The 22,062-nt window shown below is 28.1% G+C and overlaps 2 protein-coding genes and 1 non-coding gene across 3 annotated transcripts; 1 reads left to right on the top strand and 2 right to left on the bottom strand.

Annotated features, from left to right (window-relative positions):
• Window positions 1-2,444: 2,444 nt before the first annotated feature.
• LOC114123394 (6-phosphogluconolactonase) lies at window positions 2,445-3,764 on the bottom strand. The gene is made up of 4 exons (XM_027986345.2): window positions 3,428-3,764; window positions 3,159-3,359; window positions 2,800-3,083; window positions 2,445-2,734 (listed from the first exon to the last, which is right to left on the bottom strand). The coding sequence occupies exons 1-4, from the start codon at window positions 3,558-3,560 to the stop codon at window positions 2,615-2,617; spliced, it is 738 nt and encodes a 245-aa protein (XP_027842146.1). The 5' UTR covers window positions 3,561-3,764; the 3' UTR covers window positions 2,445-2,614.
• A 703-nt stretch (window positions 3,765-4,467) lies between these two features.
• LOC114123534 (small nucleolar RNA U3) lies at window positions 4,468-4,674 on the top strand. The gene has a single exon (XR_003592361.1). It is a non-coding gene; the product is annotated as a small nucleolar RNA U3 (small nucleolar RNA).
• A 3,481-nt stretch (window positions 4,675-8,155) lies between these two features.
• On the bottom strand, window positions 8,156-20,088 carry LOC114123136 (nucleoporin NUP188-like). Its single transcript, XM_027986007.2, has 28 exons — window positions 19,359-20,088; window positions 19,062-19,266; window positions 18,780-18,986; window positions 18,436-18,693; window positions 17,041-17,174; window positions 16,706-16,940; window positions 16,307-16,594; window positions 15,993-16,235; window positions 15,768-15,922; window positions 15,426-15,702; window positions 15,076-15,355; window positions 14,813-14,940; window positions 14,615-14,752; window positions 14,447-14,554; window positions 14,217-14,381; window positions 13,696-13,847; window positions 12,423-12,558; window positions 12,071-12,312; window positions 11,058-11,239; window positions 10,746-10,981; window positions 10,546-10,683; window positions 10,324-10,488; window positions 10,100-10,243; window positions 9,863-10,035; window positions 9,549-9,765; window positions 9,283-9,474; window positions 8,405-8,556; window positions 8,156-8,337 (listed from the first exon to the last, which is right to left on the bottom strand). Exons 1-28 carry the CDS (start codon window positions 19,376-19,378, stop codon window positions 8,277-8,279), a joined length of 5,031 nt encoding a protein of 1,676 aa, XP_027841808.2. The 5' UTR covers window positions 19,379-20,088; the 3' UTR covers window positions 8,156-8,276.
• Window positions 20,089-22,062: the final 1,974 nt, after the last annotated feature.

Here is a 22,062-nt window from a genome sequence, read left to right as displayed (position 1 = left end):
ATTGAAGCATTTAAAATATTGCACTTTTCATAAATGTGAAAACTATCTATCATTTTAGTTAAAATTTAATAGACTCGTACATTATACATAAACATAATATATGTATATCATTCCATTATCATATAAATTTATAATAATTATGAAGAAGTTTTTAAACAATTATTTTAAGTGTTATACAAATTATAATTTATTTATTATCTATCTAATTCATAGATTACAAAATAATTATTTTTAATACTTATATTCATATAAAAATTACTAGGATTTATTAGGCATAAGTTCTAACTTCATTTATAAATTTAAATTTTCTTTATATTTTAGCTGATAAAATAAATTACTTGACGCGACAGTCAACAATACATCATAATAATATTATGTTACAATATGTATAGATAAGACTGATTTTATGAATTATTTATTAATTAAAGATTAATGTTTTCTAAAATTAGAATAATTATCACAAATATTTTCATTTATGGGCAAAATATTGTACATGCTAATAAATATACTTATCTCTGAATATTTTTATGTTAATTATAGTTGTTTATAATATATTTATATTATAGCTTACATTTACATGAACAAGTCTTACTTAAATATTGGATTATCAATATTAGCTTTTTTGCTTTATGCCTTTAATATTTTTTTGGTAATCCATGTAAGTTTATAATTTCTTTTAGGTACTCAATATTTAATTATTAAAAAAAATTAATTTATAATTTAATTAAGATAATAATATGATTATTTGTTTTACAAAATAAAAACTATGTACAATAACTTTAAATTTCACTTTAAAAATAAATAATTTTAATTTCTTTTTGCAATATCAAATTAAAACCTAGCATGTGTTGGAATTTTTCAATAAATATTTCAATTACAGTTATATATTTTTATACTTGTGTCTACGTTTTAGAGTTTCATAGGTGGCTCCTTCGTGTGTGTTAAGTATACTCTAATACACCCTGAACATCTACTGAAAAAATACTTTCAAATCGAAAAAAATACTTTAAAAATATAATATCTAATTAAAAATAAAAATTTTGTTTATTTTATGTCTCAAATTGATATTTCATAAAAATCTATTTTTATTAAAACTGCAAGGTGTATTTATAAAAAATTATCATTATAATTTAAATACATTTCTATAATTATACCTATGAATGTGTAATTAAGATAAATGTTGAAAAATGCAATAATTACAAATTATGTAATATGAAACATTTAAATTCCAAAATGTCAATTTTTAAAATATCAATCAACTTTAAGTTGCTTAGAAAAAAAATAAAACAATCTAAATTCACTTTCCAAAACAGTGGATCCTATTTGAGAAATTTTATTAACGGACAAAATAGTTAAAAATTAGAAATTATCGAATGCATGCATAGGTTAAGTTAGACCTCTGAGTATAAGGTCTATAGATACATGTGTATTTGTATGTCTTGAATGCAGTAAACAATTTTGAATCAAATTCAAGGCTATGCATTTGAAATATTTCCTGTTACCTTTAAAATTGGACCAACTGTATTCTGTCTACCATCATTAATGAGATAACCAATAATAATACATTGTAAAACATTTTATGCCCTAAAATATAGCAAAGTAAGTTCAGAAAATTTTATATTTTAATATTTTTTGAAATATTTGTTGTAATATGAACATCATTTTTTTTTTTAACATTTACGTTTTTGGTTTATGTACCTTTAGCCATAAGTTATAGTAAGCTCTCTAACCTCATTTTTAAGTATACCATTACAAATTTTTTTTTGGTGTTAATAATTTGTTTATTTTGTTAATTGATTTTATGTTTTATAATTTTATCTGATATACAGTGTACCCTAATGACTTTCATACACAGGTTTGGTTTGCTCATATTTATGAAATAACATACAAATATTTTATATTTCATAATTTGTTAGGTTATAATAAAATATACTTTAGTTCTTTCTATTAAAAAATCTATAATATGTATGCTTTTAAAATGTATGAAGTTCTAAACATTATAAAATAACATTTTATAAGTAGGTACCTAGTGAAAACTATGTATTGATTAATCTAAAAAACTAGTCCAATCTTAAAAATAAATGTATAATCTATACTATCATAGCAGGGCCAGATTAAGGTTTTTGCCACCCATAAGCTGAAATAAATTTACCACCTATTCGCATAGGTAAAATTTGCTATTTCGTTTCGATCGTTAAAATTTGCATCCCTAGGCTCTAGCCTAAACAGCCTAAGCGGTAATACGGTCCTGTATTATAGTTGAGGATCACCCAAAAATCTGTCTGGCTCTATGTATGTAAAGTTTCAGAAATAGAATGATTACAATGATAGTTACTTGATTATAATTTTCAAAAACCTTAGTAATTTGATAATAAAGGTCAAAAATAAAGTGCAAGTATTATGTAAAAGCTTTTACTCGCAGATAAAAAAACATTTCATAGATATAACTTATAAATCATTTACTTTTTGATAGATGTTTTCTTTCACACATAAAATAAAATAGATACAAATAGAGTATGAATTTTATCAGGATAAGATTTTTCAGACACCAAAATGTAAAAAATAAATTATTTCCATTCATAACCAATACCTTGTTTTAAGTAACATAAATAATTTACAAAGATGTTTCTTCTTGTAATAACTTAGCTGCTGCTTCATCTAATAACCATTGTACACTACCATTTACTGGTTGTACACAATTCGCTGGTAATTGTTCACCGTCTTTAAGAATACGCTAAAAAAATATATTACATGATGATCCTCGTGTAAGTAAAATTTAAATTCTGAATAAAATTGTACCTTTAAGATATCAGCTTTCGAGCTACCGGTTGCTATAAATGCACAATATCTGGCATTGTTGAGGATTGGAAATGTAAAAGTAATTCTGTTAGGAGGAGGCTTTGGTGAATCAGAAATTGGAGCTACCCATACTGATGTTTCTTCACATAATTTGTGTCCAGGAAACAAAGAACATGTATGTCCATCAGGACCGACACCCAATATCAATGCATCAAACCGAGGCAAATCATAAGGTGCAAAATAAACGGACATCTTTTGAATGTAATCTTTAGCTGCCTCATCAACTGTAATAAAAATTTCAATAATGTATTCATTCACATAATTATTTTTTAAAAACAAATCATGTGATTGGTATTTACCAGAAAGTTGAGGATTTATTTTAATGAATTGATCTTCACTGATGGGTAGGTTACTGATAAATTTGTCTCTGTACTGAGCAAATGTAGACTCTGGATCATTAAATTCCACCAGTCTTTCATCACAAAAAAAAAATCTCCACTTTGACCAATCGGTTTCAACTTTCGCTAAATGTTCGGATAAAAGTGATACGACTGATCCACCTTAAAACATTTTTGGTGTAATCTCATGCATTTCCCATACAATTAAAATAATACATAAATCATTATACCAGAAAGTCCAATTTTAAACACTGCATTTCCTCCTTCAGCTAGCACATCATTAGCAAGTTCCGAGAGATTTTTGGCCAATTCTGCACCCAACTTTTGTGTATTTTCGTACACCGAAATTACTTTTGAAGTCATTTTCAAATAGGTGCTTATAATTTGGTTCAAATACTACACCAAGAAGTGCAATTCCACCAATGAAGGTTACAGAGATGTGTTAAATGTTAAGGTGATAATAATAATATACCTATTACCTAATGTTCTAATTGAGCATTATTTTATCGGAAATGGAATTATTAGTTTAAGAATTAAAGATTATTATTGTAAAAATAAAAGTATTTAAATAATAAATAATTATCAATTGATTACTGATAAGACATATTTATTATCATGTAATGAAGTTCAATGGTTATTCTTTTCTGCGGTTAAAATAATACACAGATATATATACATATATACACATATATATCTGTGGTTATATAAGACAAATGCAAGTTACTTACCACTTACCAGTTACCTATTTTTTTTATTAAATATAATAAATATAGCATAATAATAAAGACGAGAAACATCTTAAATGTTTGACAAACAGCAAATACTATAGAGTATAGATTAAAATATGTAATATTTAGCATAGTACAATAGTACTATTTAGTATTTATTGTGCTCTGACAATTTTTATAAATATTATTACAATAATTTACATTTTTTTTACTGGATTAAGAAAAAAATAAAACCCAATTTATTCCTAGACGAATCAATACGTCCGGTAGATTGTGCTTTTATAAAATGTTTTTATATCTAATTATAATTCGTTATAAATCCGTGATTTTACCTCAATAATAATCGAGAACTAGAAGATATTTTACATTATTCAACCATAATTGTATATAGGTACATAATATTACATACCTAATATAACTAAGGAGTAAAATAGGCGACAGTATCATATTGGATATTAATTTTACGGATTGTATTAATATCCAACTGACGATTCGTAGTAATAGTTTTTTCTATAAGAGTGTGCGAATTTCAATTTTGAATTAAGATCATACTTTACAGGATCATTTCTATAGTATGCATCGTCCCCTCAAGGTGCAAATCTGGAGTCGTCATCAACCACGATGATGAGATAGGTCCATCCACCTGAGCGTGAGATCGCTGGTTATTTATCGTACCGCGATTATGATAATTATTCAGCAACGATGATCGCTTACGGTTCGCCGGATGGTGGGTGGACAGTCTGAGTGGTCCATTTTAAAATAAAATTAATATATAAGTAAATGTGTTAGGCAACTTAAGTGAATATGAATAATCTAATGCTACAGTAATTGCGTTGCGTAGGAAAATTTTTATAAATTCTGGCATTATCGTATCATTTTCGATAAGTTGTGTTTTGTTGTTTAAAGAGTCAACAGAGTTAACATTTTTAATTATAATGGACAAAAATATTACAATACATTTTTTTAGACAATTACCATTTTCCCAACACACGATTGAGGATGAAATCTCTATAATATCAAAAGAGTTAATGGCAAATGTTTTGTTGAGTTCAGATAAACAAAACCAAGGTGCGGAGACATGGAATTAACAAACAAAGGAGCGAAAAAAATTCAAACCAAACAAAAGCGAAGAAATAGATGGATCGAGAAGACATGGCGGCGTGTCAAACGCGCTGCCGTCTTCCTTGCTGCTGCATGAGATGTGTTTAAAATTAAAAGAATTGTTGGAAAAAAACTATCTTCCCAACTCCACCGGAAACATCGGAAAGGACAACGGCGACCGAGGTAGGGAGCGATACCACACGAAACGGAACAGAATGGGGAGGTGCAAAATAGCAGGGTAAAAGCGAATCGTTATAGGCCACCGCTGGTCGCCTCTGTGACGTATACTCGCAGCCGGTCGTGGGACGACAAGCGAAGGGCTCTTCTGCGGCTTCGGTCGAGCAGGAACGATGACGGAAGACTGTCGGGATGACGACCTATACGGCTAGCCGCAGTACCGTCCGCGGTCGACGATTCCGGCCCTGCGGTATCTGCACGACGGTGGCACGAGGTGGCGACTCGTTACAACGGTGACGGCGGAGACTTTACGGCACATTGCGCGGGCGAGTAACGCGATGTTTAATTTCGAGTCGAGAACGCGGGGAGGCGTCCAGCGGGATCTCCGCGAAAAGATCTCGTTCGCAGGGTCCGATGACTATAAGTAATACTGGTAACGTCGGAGACGCGATAGACGCGGTATACTGCGGCAGGAATGCCAGGGACGAGCGTCTGTCGTCTATCCCGGCGGTTGGCGACCCCCGCCAGACACTAATCGTTTACAGGAGTATAGAGGATTTCCATAGACGATAAAGAAGTGGATGGGCCATGCTCTAATTGTACTCATCGGTGACGGAAGAGAACTTTTGTTACCAATATGGTTAAATGTATAGTGAATATTGGTATCCAATATATCCACCTTGTTGGTATCATAGGTTTTATCAGCTCATCGCCATAAATATATGTAATAATATAATACCCAACCCGGCAACCACTACTGTTCCATCAGCCCTTCGCTTACCGTCTCTAACCTACGTCACAGAGGCGACCTGCGGCGGCCAATAACGATTCGCTTTTACCCTGCTATTTTGCACCTCCCCATTTTGTTCCGTCTCGTGTGGTATCGCTCTCTCACCTCGTGCCACCGTTGTCCTTACCGATGTTTCCGATGGAGTGTGGGTAAAGGAATTTTTTTCTTCCAACAATTCATTTTAATTTTAAGCACACTTCACACAGCAGAGGAAGGCTGCCGCGCGTTTCACTCGCCGCTATGTCTTCTTAATCTATCCACTTCGTCTCGGTTTGGTATGAATTTTTATCACTCCCGTGTTCGTTATTTTCACGTCGCCGGCACCTTGGTTTCTTTTAACTGTACTCGACAACACATTTGACATTATCTCTTGTCATATTACTGTAACTTCTTCTTTCTTCTTTTTCTTTTTTCTTTTTGCTTTCTTCAACTATATGTTTCGAAAAATCATTTCAATTTTCAAGGAGTTTTTTTTTTTTAAATACATACTATATTTAAAAAATAAATAAATGCTTTATAGTAAAATACGCGTCTTGAGTTATTTTCACCACGTTATATGTGGAATCTAATATATTAATATATAGGTGTAATGCTTTAAAAACAATAAATTTTATGTGCAGTGTATTGTTAGTTTTAATATTTATAATATTTGAGTGAATAGATCATATTTTTAGTTGGAGTATGAACAACTTATGTGAAACCTATTTCAATAAGGATTTATTACACAAAACAATAATATAATGCTAATATACTGCTTAAAGTACACTTTCTCTTTCAGATGATTTTAATCATTATTTTTTACAGTCGTGCATAATAATAATTAAACTGTCAAAACTTTTTGTCAATGTGTCTTTGATGGCTTGATGCAATCTACATTTCAGGTTTGTATAGGCTATTAGGATGTCATCTTATAATAGTTTTGTAATTTAAACAAATTAAACCTACTTTTTATTTTTGAAAATCAATTTATATTTATCTAGATCAGCGATTTTTAACCTGTGATTCGCTCCCTCCCCTGGGGGTCCGCGATACTCATGTCCGGGGTCTGCGGCAGCATTAATAAGTCGTAATTCGTATTCGAAAAAAATTAGTACCTAAGGGGGCCCGTGGAATCTAAAAAATGTTCATCAGGGATTCGTGATTTTCATTTTCAAAAAGTTAGAACCACTGATCTAGATTTTAGACTTACCTACCTAATTAAATATTAGGTAAGTTGTAAGTAGGTTTATAAAGATTATTTTTATTCATATTAAAATAACTAAGTAATAGATAATATTACAGTATGTAATTATGTACCTAAACACTTTTTTTTTAAATAATATGCGTGTAGTGTTTAGGCATACACTATGTCTACTCTTCAGTCTACGAAGGTACCTATAGGATTATTCTTTGTCTATTTCACAATTTGTTTAAAAAAGCTGAGCAACTCAGTGCAAGTAAATGATATTTTCTGTAAGATGTTTTATTTAATTTGTTATGTATTCAATATTTAATCTACAATACCCAAGGGTAATTGGGTACTGTATAAAATGATCAGGCAACATGAACTTATTCCAACTTTGCCTTTGGAAATCGAGCATTGTACACAGTGCCCGGTCATTGTGCACAATACCCGACTTTCTACTTAGCCCGTAACATGAATATCTGTATAATAATATGATGGAGAAGGAGAATGGCTTTATTAATTAATTTACTTCATTTTTTATCAGTAGTTGTTACCACAGAACAATACTTTTTTAAACAATAATTATACACTAGAGGTGTAGCCGGTAAGAATTTAAAAAAATAGAATAGGGGAAAAATCATGGCTAAATAGCCATGGGAAAAATGCACTAAAAACCCATTATTTTTCCAAGTATTTTTAAAGAAAGAAGTGAAAAACAAATGCTAATAACAACTATAAATTTGTAATATTTTTTAAATGTCATTGACTATCGAGTAGGTATAGAAAATCGTTATTTAAGAAACAGTGGAAATTTTCAAGTTTTAACAATTAATACGCTTTGAATTAAATTTTTTAAAATGGTTAAGGGAGGATTGAGGAGTAGATGATCACTGTGCAATAAAATGGGTGTCAAAATACAACAGTAAAAGTGATAGCTAAGAATATAATAATAAGTTATACAATAAACAGAAAATAGACATAACACAAAAATAAAAAATGATTACTGAAAATTTGTTTATTTTGTTACAAAATATGTTGTACACATAAATAATGGTAATAAATTAATGATATTAATGATATCAGTCTTGGTATAAATTGTACTTATTAGAAAGATATATTCATCTTAAAATTGAATATCCTGTAATTGATAAATCTTTTTTGGTTGAAATTGTGGAGCTCCTAAAAGTAATTGAAAATAATGTTGTTATATTTGAAAATAATATTTTAAAATTGTATAAAAAATAACCTGTGAATATCTTTAATAAATTCAAGTAATTTCATAAAACCAATTAATAAATCTTCTGTACCATCTCCATTTGATTGTTGAGATCTGATATCAAAGGATGTTATCCTCTTATCTTCAACGTCTTTACTTATTGTTCTATAAAGAAGCAAACTCTAAAAAATAAAAATAAATATTTTTATCAAAACTTGAAACAAGAACATTGAAATTTAATTTATAATTTAAAATCAAAAATTAGGTCTAGTTAATTCAATCTCTTTTTCCTTAAAAAGTGGTTTATTTAAAAGTTTACTTTATAAATTAAAAAACTTGATTTCACGTTATTTCTGTTACTAAACTATTATTTTTATACAATCCTAACTTCCAGTTAGTTTTACTATAGGCATTTAAAAGCTGGAGGGCAGGGAATGAACGATCAAAGGTTATGCATGGAAAAAAATATTTAAGATTTGGAATTCAACACTTATATCCAATAAATGGATTCACATGACTCTTATTAATTAATCTCATTAGTCAATGTACATATAGCGCTTGAACGGTGTAATTTTAAATTCTAATTAGAGGCACCTCAGTTTTAATATGATGAAACTTTAATGGAAACTTCAACGAGGAATTCTTTCTAGATATGTACATCTGACCAACTTAAATTCCATAAAAACTAATAACCAATTGTTTGGATGACAAAATTACTTTATAAATAAAAATATTTTTGTCACTATCTGAGAATTTAAAAATTCTATCAATTTGATGTCTGAATGATATAGGTACTTATTGGAGTATTAAATTTGATCAAAATTAATGATATACATTTCACATTATGTAATTCTTCTGCCTAAACATCTTCTTAAATGATGTTAATAATAATAATAATTAAAAGTTACCATATTTTTGGCAACCTCAGCAATTTCACATAATTGTTGGTTATTATCACTGTTCTGTGATACTTTCATTAAAAGTTGACTGGTGAATGTATACACACATAGTTCTAAGGCATCATTTAAACTGGCTAAATCTACATCAAGCACATATCTTTCATTAAGTGCTGATATCAATGAAGTGGAAACAGCTCCATGCTAAATTGTTAACAAAACATTGTTTTTGTTAAATTTTAAATAACTACAGACAAATAAAATATAATTTTACTCACTCTAGTGATTTTGTCAGACAGAAATACTATCATTTCAATTAATCCATCAACGGTAAAGAATGTACTGAACTTTTTATCAATAATTATTTCTTTGCTAACAATATTATTGAATACACTCGCATCACTTATACCCAATTGAAGTAATGATACAATTTCATATGGAGGTATCATGATTCGTACAAGAATTGAATTGCATGAATACAACATTTCAAAAAGTCTGAAAATTGTTAATGATAAAATTATTGTTATTAAAATAATAATGTTATAAAACACATAAATAAGTAAAAACATGATTAAGCAATGTATATTCTTACATTTTTCTTGTAGTATTAATTGTCATCAAATCTTTTTCTGTAAATAAATCTCCTCTTGTTTTCCAACCGGGTAAATTTAATTGTACTTTTTCATTTTTGAACATACTCATAATTAAAGCATCTGGATCATTCAATTGTAAGTATGAACCATAAGCGCAATCCCAAATACTTATCTAAATCCATATTATTTTTTTTGTCAATGATTGGTATAAAATAATACAATAATAAATTACTTACAATAATTTTTTCAAGTGCAATATAGCACGAACCACCAACTGACTGCCAATGATAATAATATTCTTTGGAAACAATTACGTTCATCAATTTAATAACTGCCTGTACCAGGTTTAAATGAGGAGTTGTAAGTTTCATATTCTTTGGCTAACAAGTAAAAACAAGGGTTAGTTTATTTATTTCACAATATATAAAAATAATTAATATTTATTATATTTAATACTTACAAAATTTAAAATTATTGATAGGTCCAAAAAAATTGAAGTTAATTGTTGTATTACTTCTCTCTTCACACAATGGTCACAAATATTTAAGAAGTTTACAAGCATTTTAAAATAATTTTTGTAGACACATAACCGTTTTGGATCATCAAATTTAATATCAAAGTCAGTCTAAAAAAAAATAAATAAGATATTTTCTGAAAAAAAAAGTTGATATGTTTTACTTACAAATTTTGTAGATAATACAGAGCATAAGTGCTTTATGATATATGGCTGAGTACCAAATTGTGAATGGAATTCCTTAAATGATGATAAATACAAAAGAAAATCAGTCACTTCTACAGTCACTGAATTAATTTGATTTTCCTAATAAAAAAATTAAAAAAAAATTCTATTATACAGTAGAGAGTTACTATAAGTAAATATACTTTATTGGATTTATCCACAAATTTAAGCAATTGACAAATAGTATTTGTTAAAAGATATGATTGGCGCCAATTGGAAGATGATCTAACAATTACAGGTATGATCTTATAAAATAATGAGTTAGTTAGTTTAACATTAGTAACAATAGATCGATATTCATGATCTGTTTCATTAATATTTTCCAATTGATTTTCAGCGAGTTCACAAATAGTGCTGTACATTTCATTACTAAAAACATCTAAAATAATAATAATAATAAAGTTAAAAACATGTTTAAAAAATATAAATCAATATTTATAATAAAAATTAAAAACCTTTTTGAACATTTTCAGTTATAGCTGCATCATTAAAAAATATAATATTTGCGATCTCATTTACCACAATTAATACTATAGTTTTTGATGTTTGACTTTTTGCCAACGATTCATTATCATTAAGCAGTTTCAATATTGTTTGTACATCATTAATAGTTGATTCAGAATTTGTAATACAGTTCCTATTAATAAAAAATTAAGACAAATGTTATAATAAAAAAATTGAAAAATGTATTCTAAAAATAGTATTGAGAGAAAGATAACATATAATTTAAATTGTTTTCTTTAAATATTGTTTTTAAGGGGATTGGAAGCATTGATTTTCTGTCTTTGTCTTACACACGTGGAATATAGGAAAAATAGCTATACGCGCCTGACAAAAATTAAGGTACTTCTAGTTGTTCGATTTAAAATATGTAAAGATGATTGAATTGGTATACAAGTTTACTTTGCATCGGTCGAAGCACTTTATTGATTGTTTTATTGTTTAAAATAAATATTTTGATGAGAATAATATTTTAAATTTAATAAATTTGTCAATTTTTATTATTAAATATATATTGAAAATATAAAAATATACTTCAACTGATGCAAAGTAAACTTGTATGCCAATTCAATCATCTTTACATATTTTAAATCAAACAACTAGAAGTACCTTAATTTTTGTCAGGCGCGTATAGCTATTTTTCCTATATTCCACGTGTGTAAGACAAAGACAGAAAATCAACGCTTCCAATCCCCTTAATAGTACTGAAGTTATATACACAATCTATATTCTATATCATACTGTAAAATATAATAACATAACATTAATTAAAACAATAATTGTTTTTATGATTAGGTACTTTGGACATAATTTCATTAAGCTATCTATTAATTGTACACAATGTTTTTAAAAATCAGATTTTTCAAGATTATAAAAAAATTTTTTTTTGGAGTGATATTACTTGATATTAATTATAACTAAATAATTAACAATATTAACTAAATATCTCAAAAAATAAAACACTTACTTCTTCCACATTTGTAACATGATCAATAACGACTCTCCCAAACTAACAATTGAACTTATATCATTGCTTTTCAACTCAATCATAAATAGTTTTAAAATATTATCAACTACTAGATGCTTATCGTTAACAACAGAATCACGGTGTTTTAAAATAAGAAGTGTAAAAAACTTCCATGAGTAAATTAATTTTCGTTTAATATCAATTAACGCATCACTATTGTCTTCAAAAAAATTTAAAAATCCCTGAAAATAAAATCAAATAATTAAAAATAAAAATATAATTGATCCATTAAACTTGGTATATTAATTTCAGAAGTCAGTTTTGAATTTCTGTTTATAGGTAAATTACTAACTTTTAACATGCTGTTTAATCTTGTTTTCAAAAAAATATCCAATTGTTCTGCAAATTCTTTATTGCTTTCAATTGGACAATAATGGGCTTGGAGCGACAAAATAGAAAATACTTCTGAATTTATTTCTGGTATCATTCTATAAATAATATATATATAAATATATATACATAAATATGTAATATATCAAAAATAATTTATAAATAATAATCATGAACTTAATTACTCAAATTAGGCAACTGGTCTACCTTAAAAAAAAGTAAGCGACTCTGTTTTACAGTGGAAGACAAGGACACAAAAGAGTATTTGGGTTTATAGCTAATGACTTAACAGAGTTAAAAAAAATATTAAATAGTTCAATAGTTCAATAGTGGTAAAATAGCAATTGAAGAACAGGATATTGCTAGAATGATTTTAATAAAAAAATTAATGAAAATAACTGAAAAGCTTTAACAATGAAAAGTAAAAAAGATAATAAAATCTAAAAAAAAACAACGGGAAAAGTCCTACACAGAAAATAGAAACATATTTAAATAACACATACAAATCTCATACATGAAATGAATGATATAAAAAAATTCATGCAAACTTAGAATGTCCATCTTGAAAAAGCAAGTTAGGTTACTAATTACAGATAAATGTGAAATAGCAGAAAATTTTCGAAGAATGTTTGAGAAAATTCTCTTTAGACCAATACAAGAAAAATTTATGGAACAACATATAATAACAGATAAATAAACCAATAATTAGATTAGATTAATTTAGATTGGGTTATCCCGTTGAAATACTGCATAAGAGTTTCTTTTCTTTGTAAACAATTTTAAAATCCAAACTAGTATAAATCTGATTCAAATTGTCCCTATACAATATAATGATTTTTTTCTCAGTTCTCATTTGTGTGAAATATGGACTACAATAAAAACCAAAGAAAAAAACTTAGCAAGATTTGAAAGGAAGGTATGGGAAGGAATAAACATTAGAGCCAAAATGAATAAAAAGACAATTGAATATGAAAAGCGAAAAAAATAATAAGTTATAAACATATTAAATAATTTAGACATAGAGGCAACAATGAAAAGCAAAAGAATAAGCTGGGCAGGATACATTTTCAATTAACCTTAATTATAAATATTAAATTATATACTTAAAGTATTTATGATCAACAGTTAAGGAATAAATGTAAAAAAACTAAATATACAAGAATTCGGTAAAATTAAAATATTTAAATAACCATAAAACAAAATGTATAATGAAGAATTAATATTATAATACTTACTTATTATGAAAAAGAGGTTTAAAAATTAACTTCCAAAAATTTTTATTTTGTTGTAAGTAATGCATAGCTAAATTAAATCTGTTGTACCACAAAGTATGAATAATCCCCAAGGTTTCAAGATAAATATTATTTTCTTGTTCTTGTTTAAAATCCTAAATAAATAATACAAAATAATACAAGAGTTTTACATTTATTAAAACTAAATTAGGCTTATTAGTTGGTAAATAGAATTACATTTTTCTTGTAAATTAAATAATAGAATAATAAAGCTAAAACCTATTTAAAATTACCCAAATTTAATAATACATTAGTTGAGTAAAAAAACAATATTGGTAAAAAAATAAAAATTTAAAAATGAAATTTCCCAATGAAATATCTCCACTGGGAGGCCTCTTTTTTCCGTCTTTCTGTCATTATATCACTGTTATGTATTATCACTTAAGCTTATTGTTTATAATATTGTAAGACATGGCATAATGTAAATTTTGAGAAAAATTAATAAGATATAAAATTTGACTTACATCGGTTTCAAGTTCAACTTCAATGAACCATAATATACTATCATCATTATATTCAATTTGTTTCTTATCTTTAATACAATTTTCAAGTAACTCCACATTTAAAATAATTTCAAACATCTTACATTGATAAGTAATAGCATTATGTAAGAATTTTAACATTTTTACCTATGTATAAATAAAATATTTTTGAAATATAAGTGAACTAAAACATAATTTTTATATATACGTACAATATTATTAGAATGCAGTCTATGCAATTTTAAATAAGATACCATTTCTTTTCTTGCTATTTTGTCATTGTCAAAACCCATTGAAAGGCTGAAGGAAACAAATCGTTTCTGCAAAAAGTAATTAATACATAAAATATTTAGAAAAATAAATAAATTTGTTCTACTCACTTCTGCAAGTGTCCCAAGAATAGTAAGAGATAATGTGCTTAATTTATTATGAAATACAGTCAAGCGATATGATAATAAAACTGCAAGCCTTCTTTCAGGATCAAATAATGCAGTATTAGATCCTTGTTTAACTAAAGACTGAAATGTTAAAAATAAATGAATAGTTAAATATAAACTCAATATAATTGATAAACTTACAAGTGATTTGATATCTATGATATAATTTAATAAGGACAATGCAAATATTAAACATTGTATATTTCTTTTCCCAATTCCACTTATCCAACTGTGGTAATTATGCATTATTTTAATAAAATCATTTTCTCCTAAAATTAGTAAAACAATAATTTAATTTTTTTATTTGAAATACAATTATTAAATATTTAAGCTAGTTTAATGTTCTATAAACAAGCAAAATATTTTAGTAAAATAATGGTAACTTTAAACAAATATAATTTTACCTATAGAAGCTATATTTAGAATCATTAATGAGGCAATTGATGTTGGACTAAAAGGTAAACACAAATCCAATACTTTTTTAATAACCATCATTGAATTTTCTTCTTCAGATTCTGGTTCTAACACAGAAACAACATACATTAAGCGCATACATGCCCAACCTAAATCCATTTTTTCTTTGGAGCCTATAAAAAAATCTGGTACAGCTAACAATGGCATTATAGTCTTGAACACGAACATCACACCAGCTGTAGCACACTGACATGTTAATACATGCCTAATCTGTAATTAATAATTTAAAAATAAAATATTTAAAACCAACTAAATAAAAAATGTTTTTAGTAAAACATACTTTTAAAGAAGCTTCGATTAATTTAACATATTGTGTTAAGACTGGATAAACCTCTGATCCATATTTTAGAATCATTAATGCAATAGAATTTTGAGAAAATGGATGTAAATTCACGACAGAATCTTCAAGACCACCCATTAGAAAAGGGAAAAAATTATTTGCATTGAAGTAACACATTGTTTGTTCAGGAAAATAAACAAGTATATACCTTGCTAATTTTAATATTTCAGACACAACTTCTGGATCACTCACATAATTTGAATCAATGTAAGATACACTAAAATAAATATATATAAAATTTAAAACATGTAAAAATATTATACTAATTTTAGAAGTTTATACCTAGGCACAAGTGTCAACAGAGTTTCACAAGTTCCCATAATATCATCATTTAAAGATGTTGCAACATGTGCAATAGACTGAATAATTTTAACAGAATTGATTAGCATTTGTTTTATACTAATATAAGAAGAAGTTTTACGATCCTCATCACGACACTAAAAAAAAAATTAATTAATTAAAACGCTAAAACAATAATATTATTAATAATGTTAATTAAAATTGTACCATTCTGAAGTTGTTAATTGCAGAGTTTAAAAAATAGAATAAAGGCACTTTGATATTGAAGCGGACCATATCTCCATTAAGAATAAATCGAGTGCTTTTAGGAATTTCAATGCTATAAATAGAGTCGTTTACATAATATTGATCAGTTAATAAAAAAGTGTCTGTTTCTTGTTCATAAATGTATTGTCCATCAGGTGGAGCAACAGCAGTAAATGAATTAATATTATTCATCAGATTCCACACCTAAATGTTTAAAAATAAAATAAATTACAATATAACAATAACAGAAAATATTTTTAAATATAAAGGTTTACTTTATTCAAACTTTGTGGTGCTCCTTTTATAATACCAGTAAAGAGTTCAAATAAACTGCATAAATTAACAGGATACATGTCTATAAATTTTTTTATGAACAAACCCACTCCACTTTCTAAGTTGTTTATAGTTTCTATTGATAATCTAGGATTTCTTTTTAATAAATAAGACAGTAGCTTAATAATAATTGGATCATAGTCAACCAATTCAAATATATCCAATTCAATACTTTCAATGATAAGGTTTTCACATAACACTCTTCCTAATTTGTCTATGATAGGATGATCCTAAAATTAATAAATTATTGTTACAGTTACTTAAAAAAAATTATTCTTTGTGTATAGGAATAAGCTAAAGAAAACATTTAAGCAATGTGATAAAAAAATAGTTTTATATACTTTAACAGCTGATGATTGACACATTCCTAATAATGATGGCCACATTTTTAATGTGCTCATGGCTTCTGTATAAACTTCTAGTTTTTGAGGAACTTTTATTCCAAATTTTCCTTTAAGGTGAAGTAGTGTCCAACCCATAAGCACAACACCGTATTCACTACTAGGTTGGATCATGCGAATAATTTTATCTGCTTCGTTAAATTCTATATTAGTGGACCATATATAATTCTCATGTCTGTGATAAAAAAAAAAAAAAAAAAGGTTAAACAAAAACAAAATTAAATCAAAATGATAATTGATACATTATTAATGTCTAATAATTACAAATTACTCACTCCCAAAACAATGCAATAATTTGTAATGAATGTAATGTCTCTAAACTTGAAATTTGACTCATAAAAGAAGAATATGCAGTTTGTAAGTTATTATAATCATACTCCAATGTTTGATTTTTTCCAAAGTTATTATCCTATAAATATCAAGTAAAATAAAATAATATATTACTCATTAGTCATTAATATTACCTGTTTTCAATTTTTCAGAAATGATAACTTTTTTAAATTATTATTTAAATGGGATAAAGTAAAAAATTTGTTTCACAAAATGTATTTCGTAATTAACATTGTTGGGACAGGATTTCATATCACTAAAAATTGAAAAGTAAACATAGATTTTTAATAAGATTTTAAATAAGTTGCACATTATTTTTTCTAGTAGTTCTATTGTATATTTTTAGATAATTATAAAATATTGGTATTCTTATTGTATGCGGTCTAACGCATACCTATCATCCGTCATACATCTACGAGTATATTCTATATATAATACGGTCATTCCCGATGATTCAACAGCAATTAGGTTTTACCTTAACTAGGACACTTCTAAAATAATAATTTAATACTATAATATAATCTAGGCCTAACATATGAGATAGGTTACAAACAGTTTAGTTTGTGCTATAATACGTGATACATTTTTCTTCACTCAACTAAAAGGTACATGCATAAAACCATCAACCATTCCTAATTTTTTGTCAATCTCACCAGTAGCGTATACACACAATGCGTCAAAAGTTTAATGTGAGGTTTAAAACTTTAAATAATTACATAAAAATGCATGGTACATCACCATCATTACTGCACTCATATTTGGTGGAACAATGGTGATGTCAAAATCAACAATGGTGAAGAATTATAACTAATAACTTAAAAGCAAATACCTTTTTTAAACAAAATCAAAGTAATTGCTAAAAGAGTTGGGTACCAATATATTTTCATGTGAAAGTGATAAATATTTTAAAAACAAATCTTTATTCAAGTGTGACATAGATTTAAGTTCAAGTCAGTTTTTTTAATTTAATTATAGTTTTTCTTTAAATTAAAAATTTAATTTTTAAAGTTTTGGAAGTTAACATGGGGAATTTACAAAATTGGCCAGAACAATCCAATGTCCACTTCATACTAAATTCAAATCTGTTTAAATATACATAATTTCACTGATTAGCGCAAAATATATGGTTTTTTTTATATAATATTTATGTTTGAAAGACAAAAATAACTATAATATTAGCACCTAACTGCCAACATAATTTAGATTTTTTAATTGTTAATTAAATTTTTTTTTTACATTAAATAAACATAAATTATCATTGATTAAAAGTAAACAACAATTTATAAATAAAATACTAAACATTTTTAATACATACACATAACTTGTTTTAAATTACTTACAATTAGATTGGTTATCCAAATATTAAAATCATCTTTTGTAATTTGGTCAACTCTGAGTGACGTTAATACCATCAATTGCAAAATTTCAATTTGTTGATTTAAAACAAATGTTAACAAATTTTTATGTATTATTTTTTGAAGAGGTTTATAAACGATTGTATCAAAAAAAGTTAATGAACGAACATGTGAAAGTTGTTCTCGTAGAGAAATATACCATTCTTTCCAATTTTGTTTACGGACAATTTTTTTACAAATAGCCTAAAAATTAAAATAAATAATTAGGTAATTATTAGAAACAAGTAAGAAAAAAAATGTTTGAATACTTATTGACTATTAATACTTACAGAATAATGACAATTTGGATTTTCTGCTGCAGTGAGAATAAATTTTAAAGAACGAAATAAAAATAATACTTCTTCATTGTAAAACTTCCATACATCTACACAAACATTATGTAATTCGTGTTCAGTCATAGCTGTATTCAATTCATTTTGACACACAAACTCATTGTATTTGTTGTAAACAATTTTTGCGTCTTGTTCATTAATAAACTAAATAAAAAAAATATATTAATAATTGACATATTATACTAGATTAAGATTGTAGATAATTATCATAGTTATTACAAGTAATTGGGATAGTAGGGGATATAAGTAATCTGTATCCGATTTATCATTCTTATAAAAAACCAATCTTGATGAAGCATGAAATTTAAATTTGAGTATTCCTTTTTTCATATCTTCTAAACTATCATATATCATAGATTCAATTGATTCATCTGTATAGTTGACATTCAATTTATTTAACTTATAGTAGAATTGTTTCCAGCAACTAAAAATAAAGTTGAAAAATTAACAATTATACATAATATTATATCTATCTATAAATTTATATGTAAAATAATGGTTATTTCTATAACTTACTTTGATTGTTTTGAATTCATTTTATAGATCAATTGATCGAATAAGAAAATAATAAAAGGTTAAAATTTATTTATTGGTATATAATAAAATCAATACTGTATATTAAGGTATGATTTATTGAATAATGAATTATAATTTGTTATTAGGTACAATTACTTAAAATAAATGAAAACAGAAATAAATCAACGAACTAAATTTTATGCAATAAAATAAAAATATTTAAATGTTAAATAATATCTTCATTATTTTTTTCATGACACCAAATTCGGAAAATTACAACTTCCAACAGTCAATACTTATAAATTCATCCAGTTCTCACTATCAAATTCTAATTTCTAACAACTTTTTAGTTTTTTACTGGCTTACCTTTAAATGTGCATAGTATTTTAGGTTATATTATTGTTTAATAGTTGATACCACTGAGAATTCAATAGTGATAACGCACTTTTTTCTATGCATTGAACTCTATAACATGATAACATATATTATAATATATTATAGTTCAATGTATGACGTATGTAAATTGTAAACACGACCTTAGACTATAGATATTATTAAGTTATAAGTAGGTATTATAATTTGTAAGTCTACAGTTTAGACTGTTTAGAGTAGTACGCTATTCTTACTCTAAGGCCTTACTCTATGATAAACGTTGGATATATTTGATAAGTAATAACGGAGAAATTGAACCATTTTTTTGCTTAACGGTGAAATAAACTTTTGCAAAATTCGTAAAAACCATAAATCGTTATTCAATGTTATAGCTATTTGGTTCCAATAAATAAAATTGTTGTCGATTTTGTTTAAACATTCACCGCCTTAATTAGAGGCACAGACTTAGATATATTATTTCACCAAATAAAAGCATTCTGTGTTTTTGTTCATTGCTTTAAATATATATATTTGTAATACACAAGTTTAAAAAAATATGAAACATATATTTTTATATGTTTTCGGATGTTGAGACCATTTTACTCATTTTTCCTCACAAACCGGAATTTCTGCAGATGAACTCTCCGTATACGATGTAATATCCAGTCGCATATTATATACTTTCCACGTCGTTTTTCAAACAGTTAAACATGGGTCAGCTTTTGAACAATATTTAGTATCGTAACAAATGAAAAACAATATAAATAGGTAATTTAAACAATGAAAACCAAAAAAACAAGTTTTATAAAAATAAGAAAAAAAGGGGGGGGGAAGTACATCGGCAGTGCAACACAATAAACTAACTAGGGGAACACGAGATACCGAATTGGTGCAAGATGCGAATGTACCATGGGTTACTGATCGCTAACGGCACGGGGCGAGCGAAGAAGATTTGAATCTGTGGAGTCGACAGCGGCCATCGGAGGCACTACACGGCCGGCTACGGGATCGTCTCGGACGAAAAATTGAGTTCGAAGAACCGCGGTCCTCTCCTGTAAGGGCTTGCCACTGAATTCCCGTAGACGGCCTCGTCTGTCGTCTGAAAACAGCTCGCGGAGTCACGCGGCGTTCGGACCACGGATACTCTACGCGTGACTGTGCTATCGGACGACAGAAAAGGCCGTCTATGCGGGAAGTCAGGGACGAAACCTTATACTAACTAACCATACTTAACTCTCTTTATCGACTAACCGCGTTCCTCTCCCGTAAGGTTTCGCCGCTGACTTCACGCAGGCGGCCTCGTCTGTCGTCCGGATAGCAGCTCGCGGAGTCACGCGGCGCTCGGACCACGGATACTCTACGCGTGACTGTGCTATCGGACGACAGAAAAGGCCGTCTATGCGGGAAGTCAGGGGCGAAACCTTATACTAAATTACTAACTAACCTTACTCGACTCTCTTTTCCGTCCAGAGACGATCCTTAGCCGGTCGTATCGTGTCTTCGGTGACCTCCATCAATTCCACAGTTTCAAATCTTCTTCGTTCATCTCGTGCCGTTTTAGTCTCCACCGCCCGTCGATGAATCGTCTTCCCGTGAGACCGGTCCAGAGAATGCTGCAGAGGTGATCAGTGACTCATAGCACATTCGCATCTTGCACCAATTCGCCATCTCGTATTCCCCTCGGTAGTTTACTGTGTTGCACTGCCGATGTACTTCCCCCCCTCCTTTTTCTTATTTTTATAAAACTTGTTTTTTTGGTTTTCATTGTTTAAATTACCTATTGTTCATTCTTTTTTTTTCGAAATTGTTTATGCGTTGAAAACGTACCTATTTATAATGTTTTTCATTTGTTACGATACTAGCTGTAGTAAATATTGTTCAAAGGCTGACCCATGTTTGACTGTTTGAAAAATGACGTGGAAAGTATATAATATGCGACTGGATATTACATCGTATACGGAGAGTTCATCTGCAGGAATTCCGGTTTGTGAGGAAAAATGAGTAAAATGGTCTCAACATCCGAAAACATATAAAAATATATGTTTCATATTTTTTTAAACTTGTGTATTACTAGCCAGTCTTGGGGAAAGGGGGGTAGTCCTGCGAACGCCGCCTAACGCACGCAGCACAATCGCAACGCAACACGCTTGATGCGTTTCCACGATAACCGCCATCCGCGCGGTTTTTTCGTTTGCGATGGTGCCGAGTACGTCTGGTCGGTTTCTGCTAGTTCTACCGCGATGTCGGGTTTTCCCGCGTCCTCCGCCGGCATCGAAACGTGTTCCGCGCCATCGTCCGGTACTGAGCACGAACGTTCTATGTGCGAGTGTGA

The sequence above is a fragment of the Aphis gossypii genome, chromosome 3 (assembly GCF_020184175.1).
Source record: "Aphis gossypii isolate Hap1 chromosome 3, ASM2018417v2, whole genome shotgun sequence".
NCBI lineage: Eukaryota > Metazoa > Arthropoda > Insecta > Hemiptera > Aphididae > Aphis > Aphis gossypii.
This window is presented reverse-complemented; position numbering and strand designations above follow the sequence as displayed.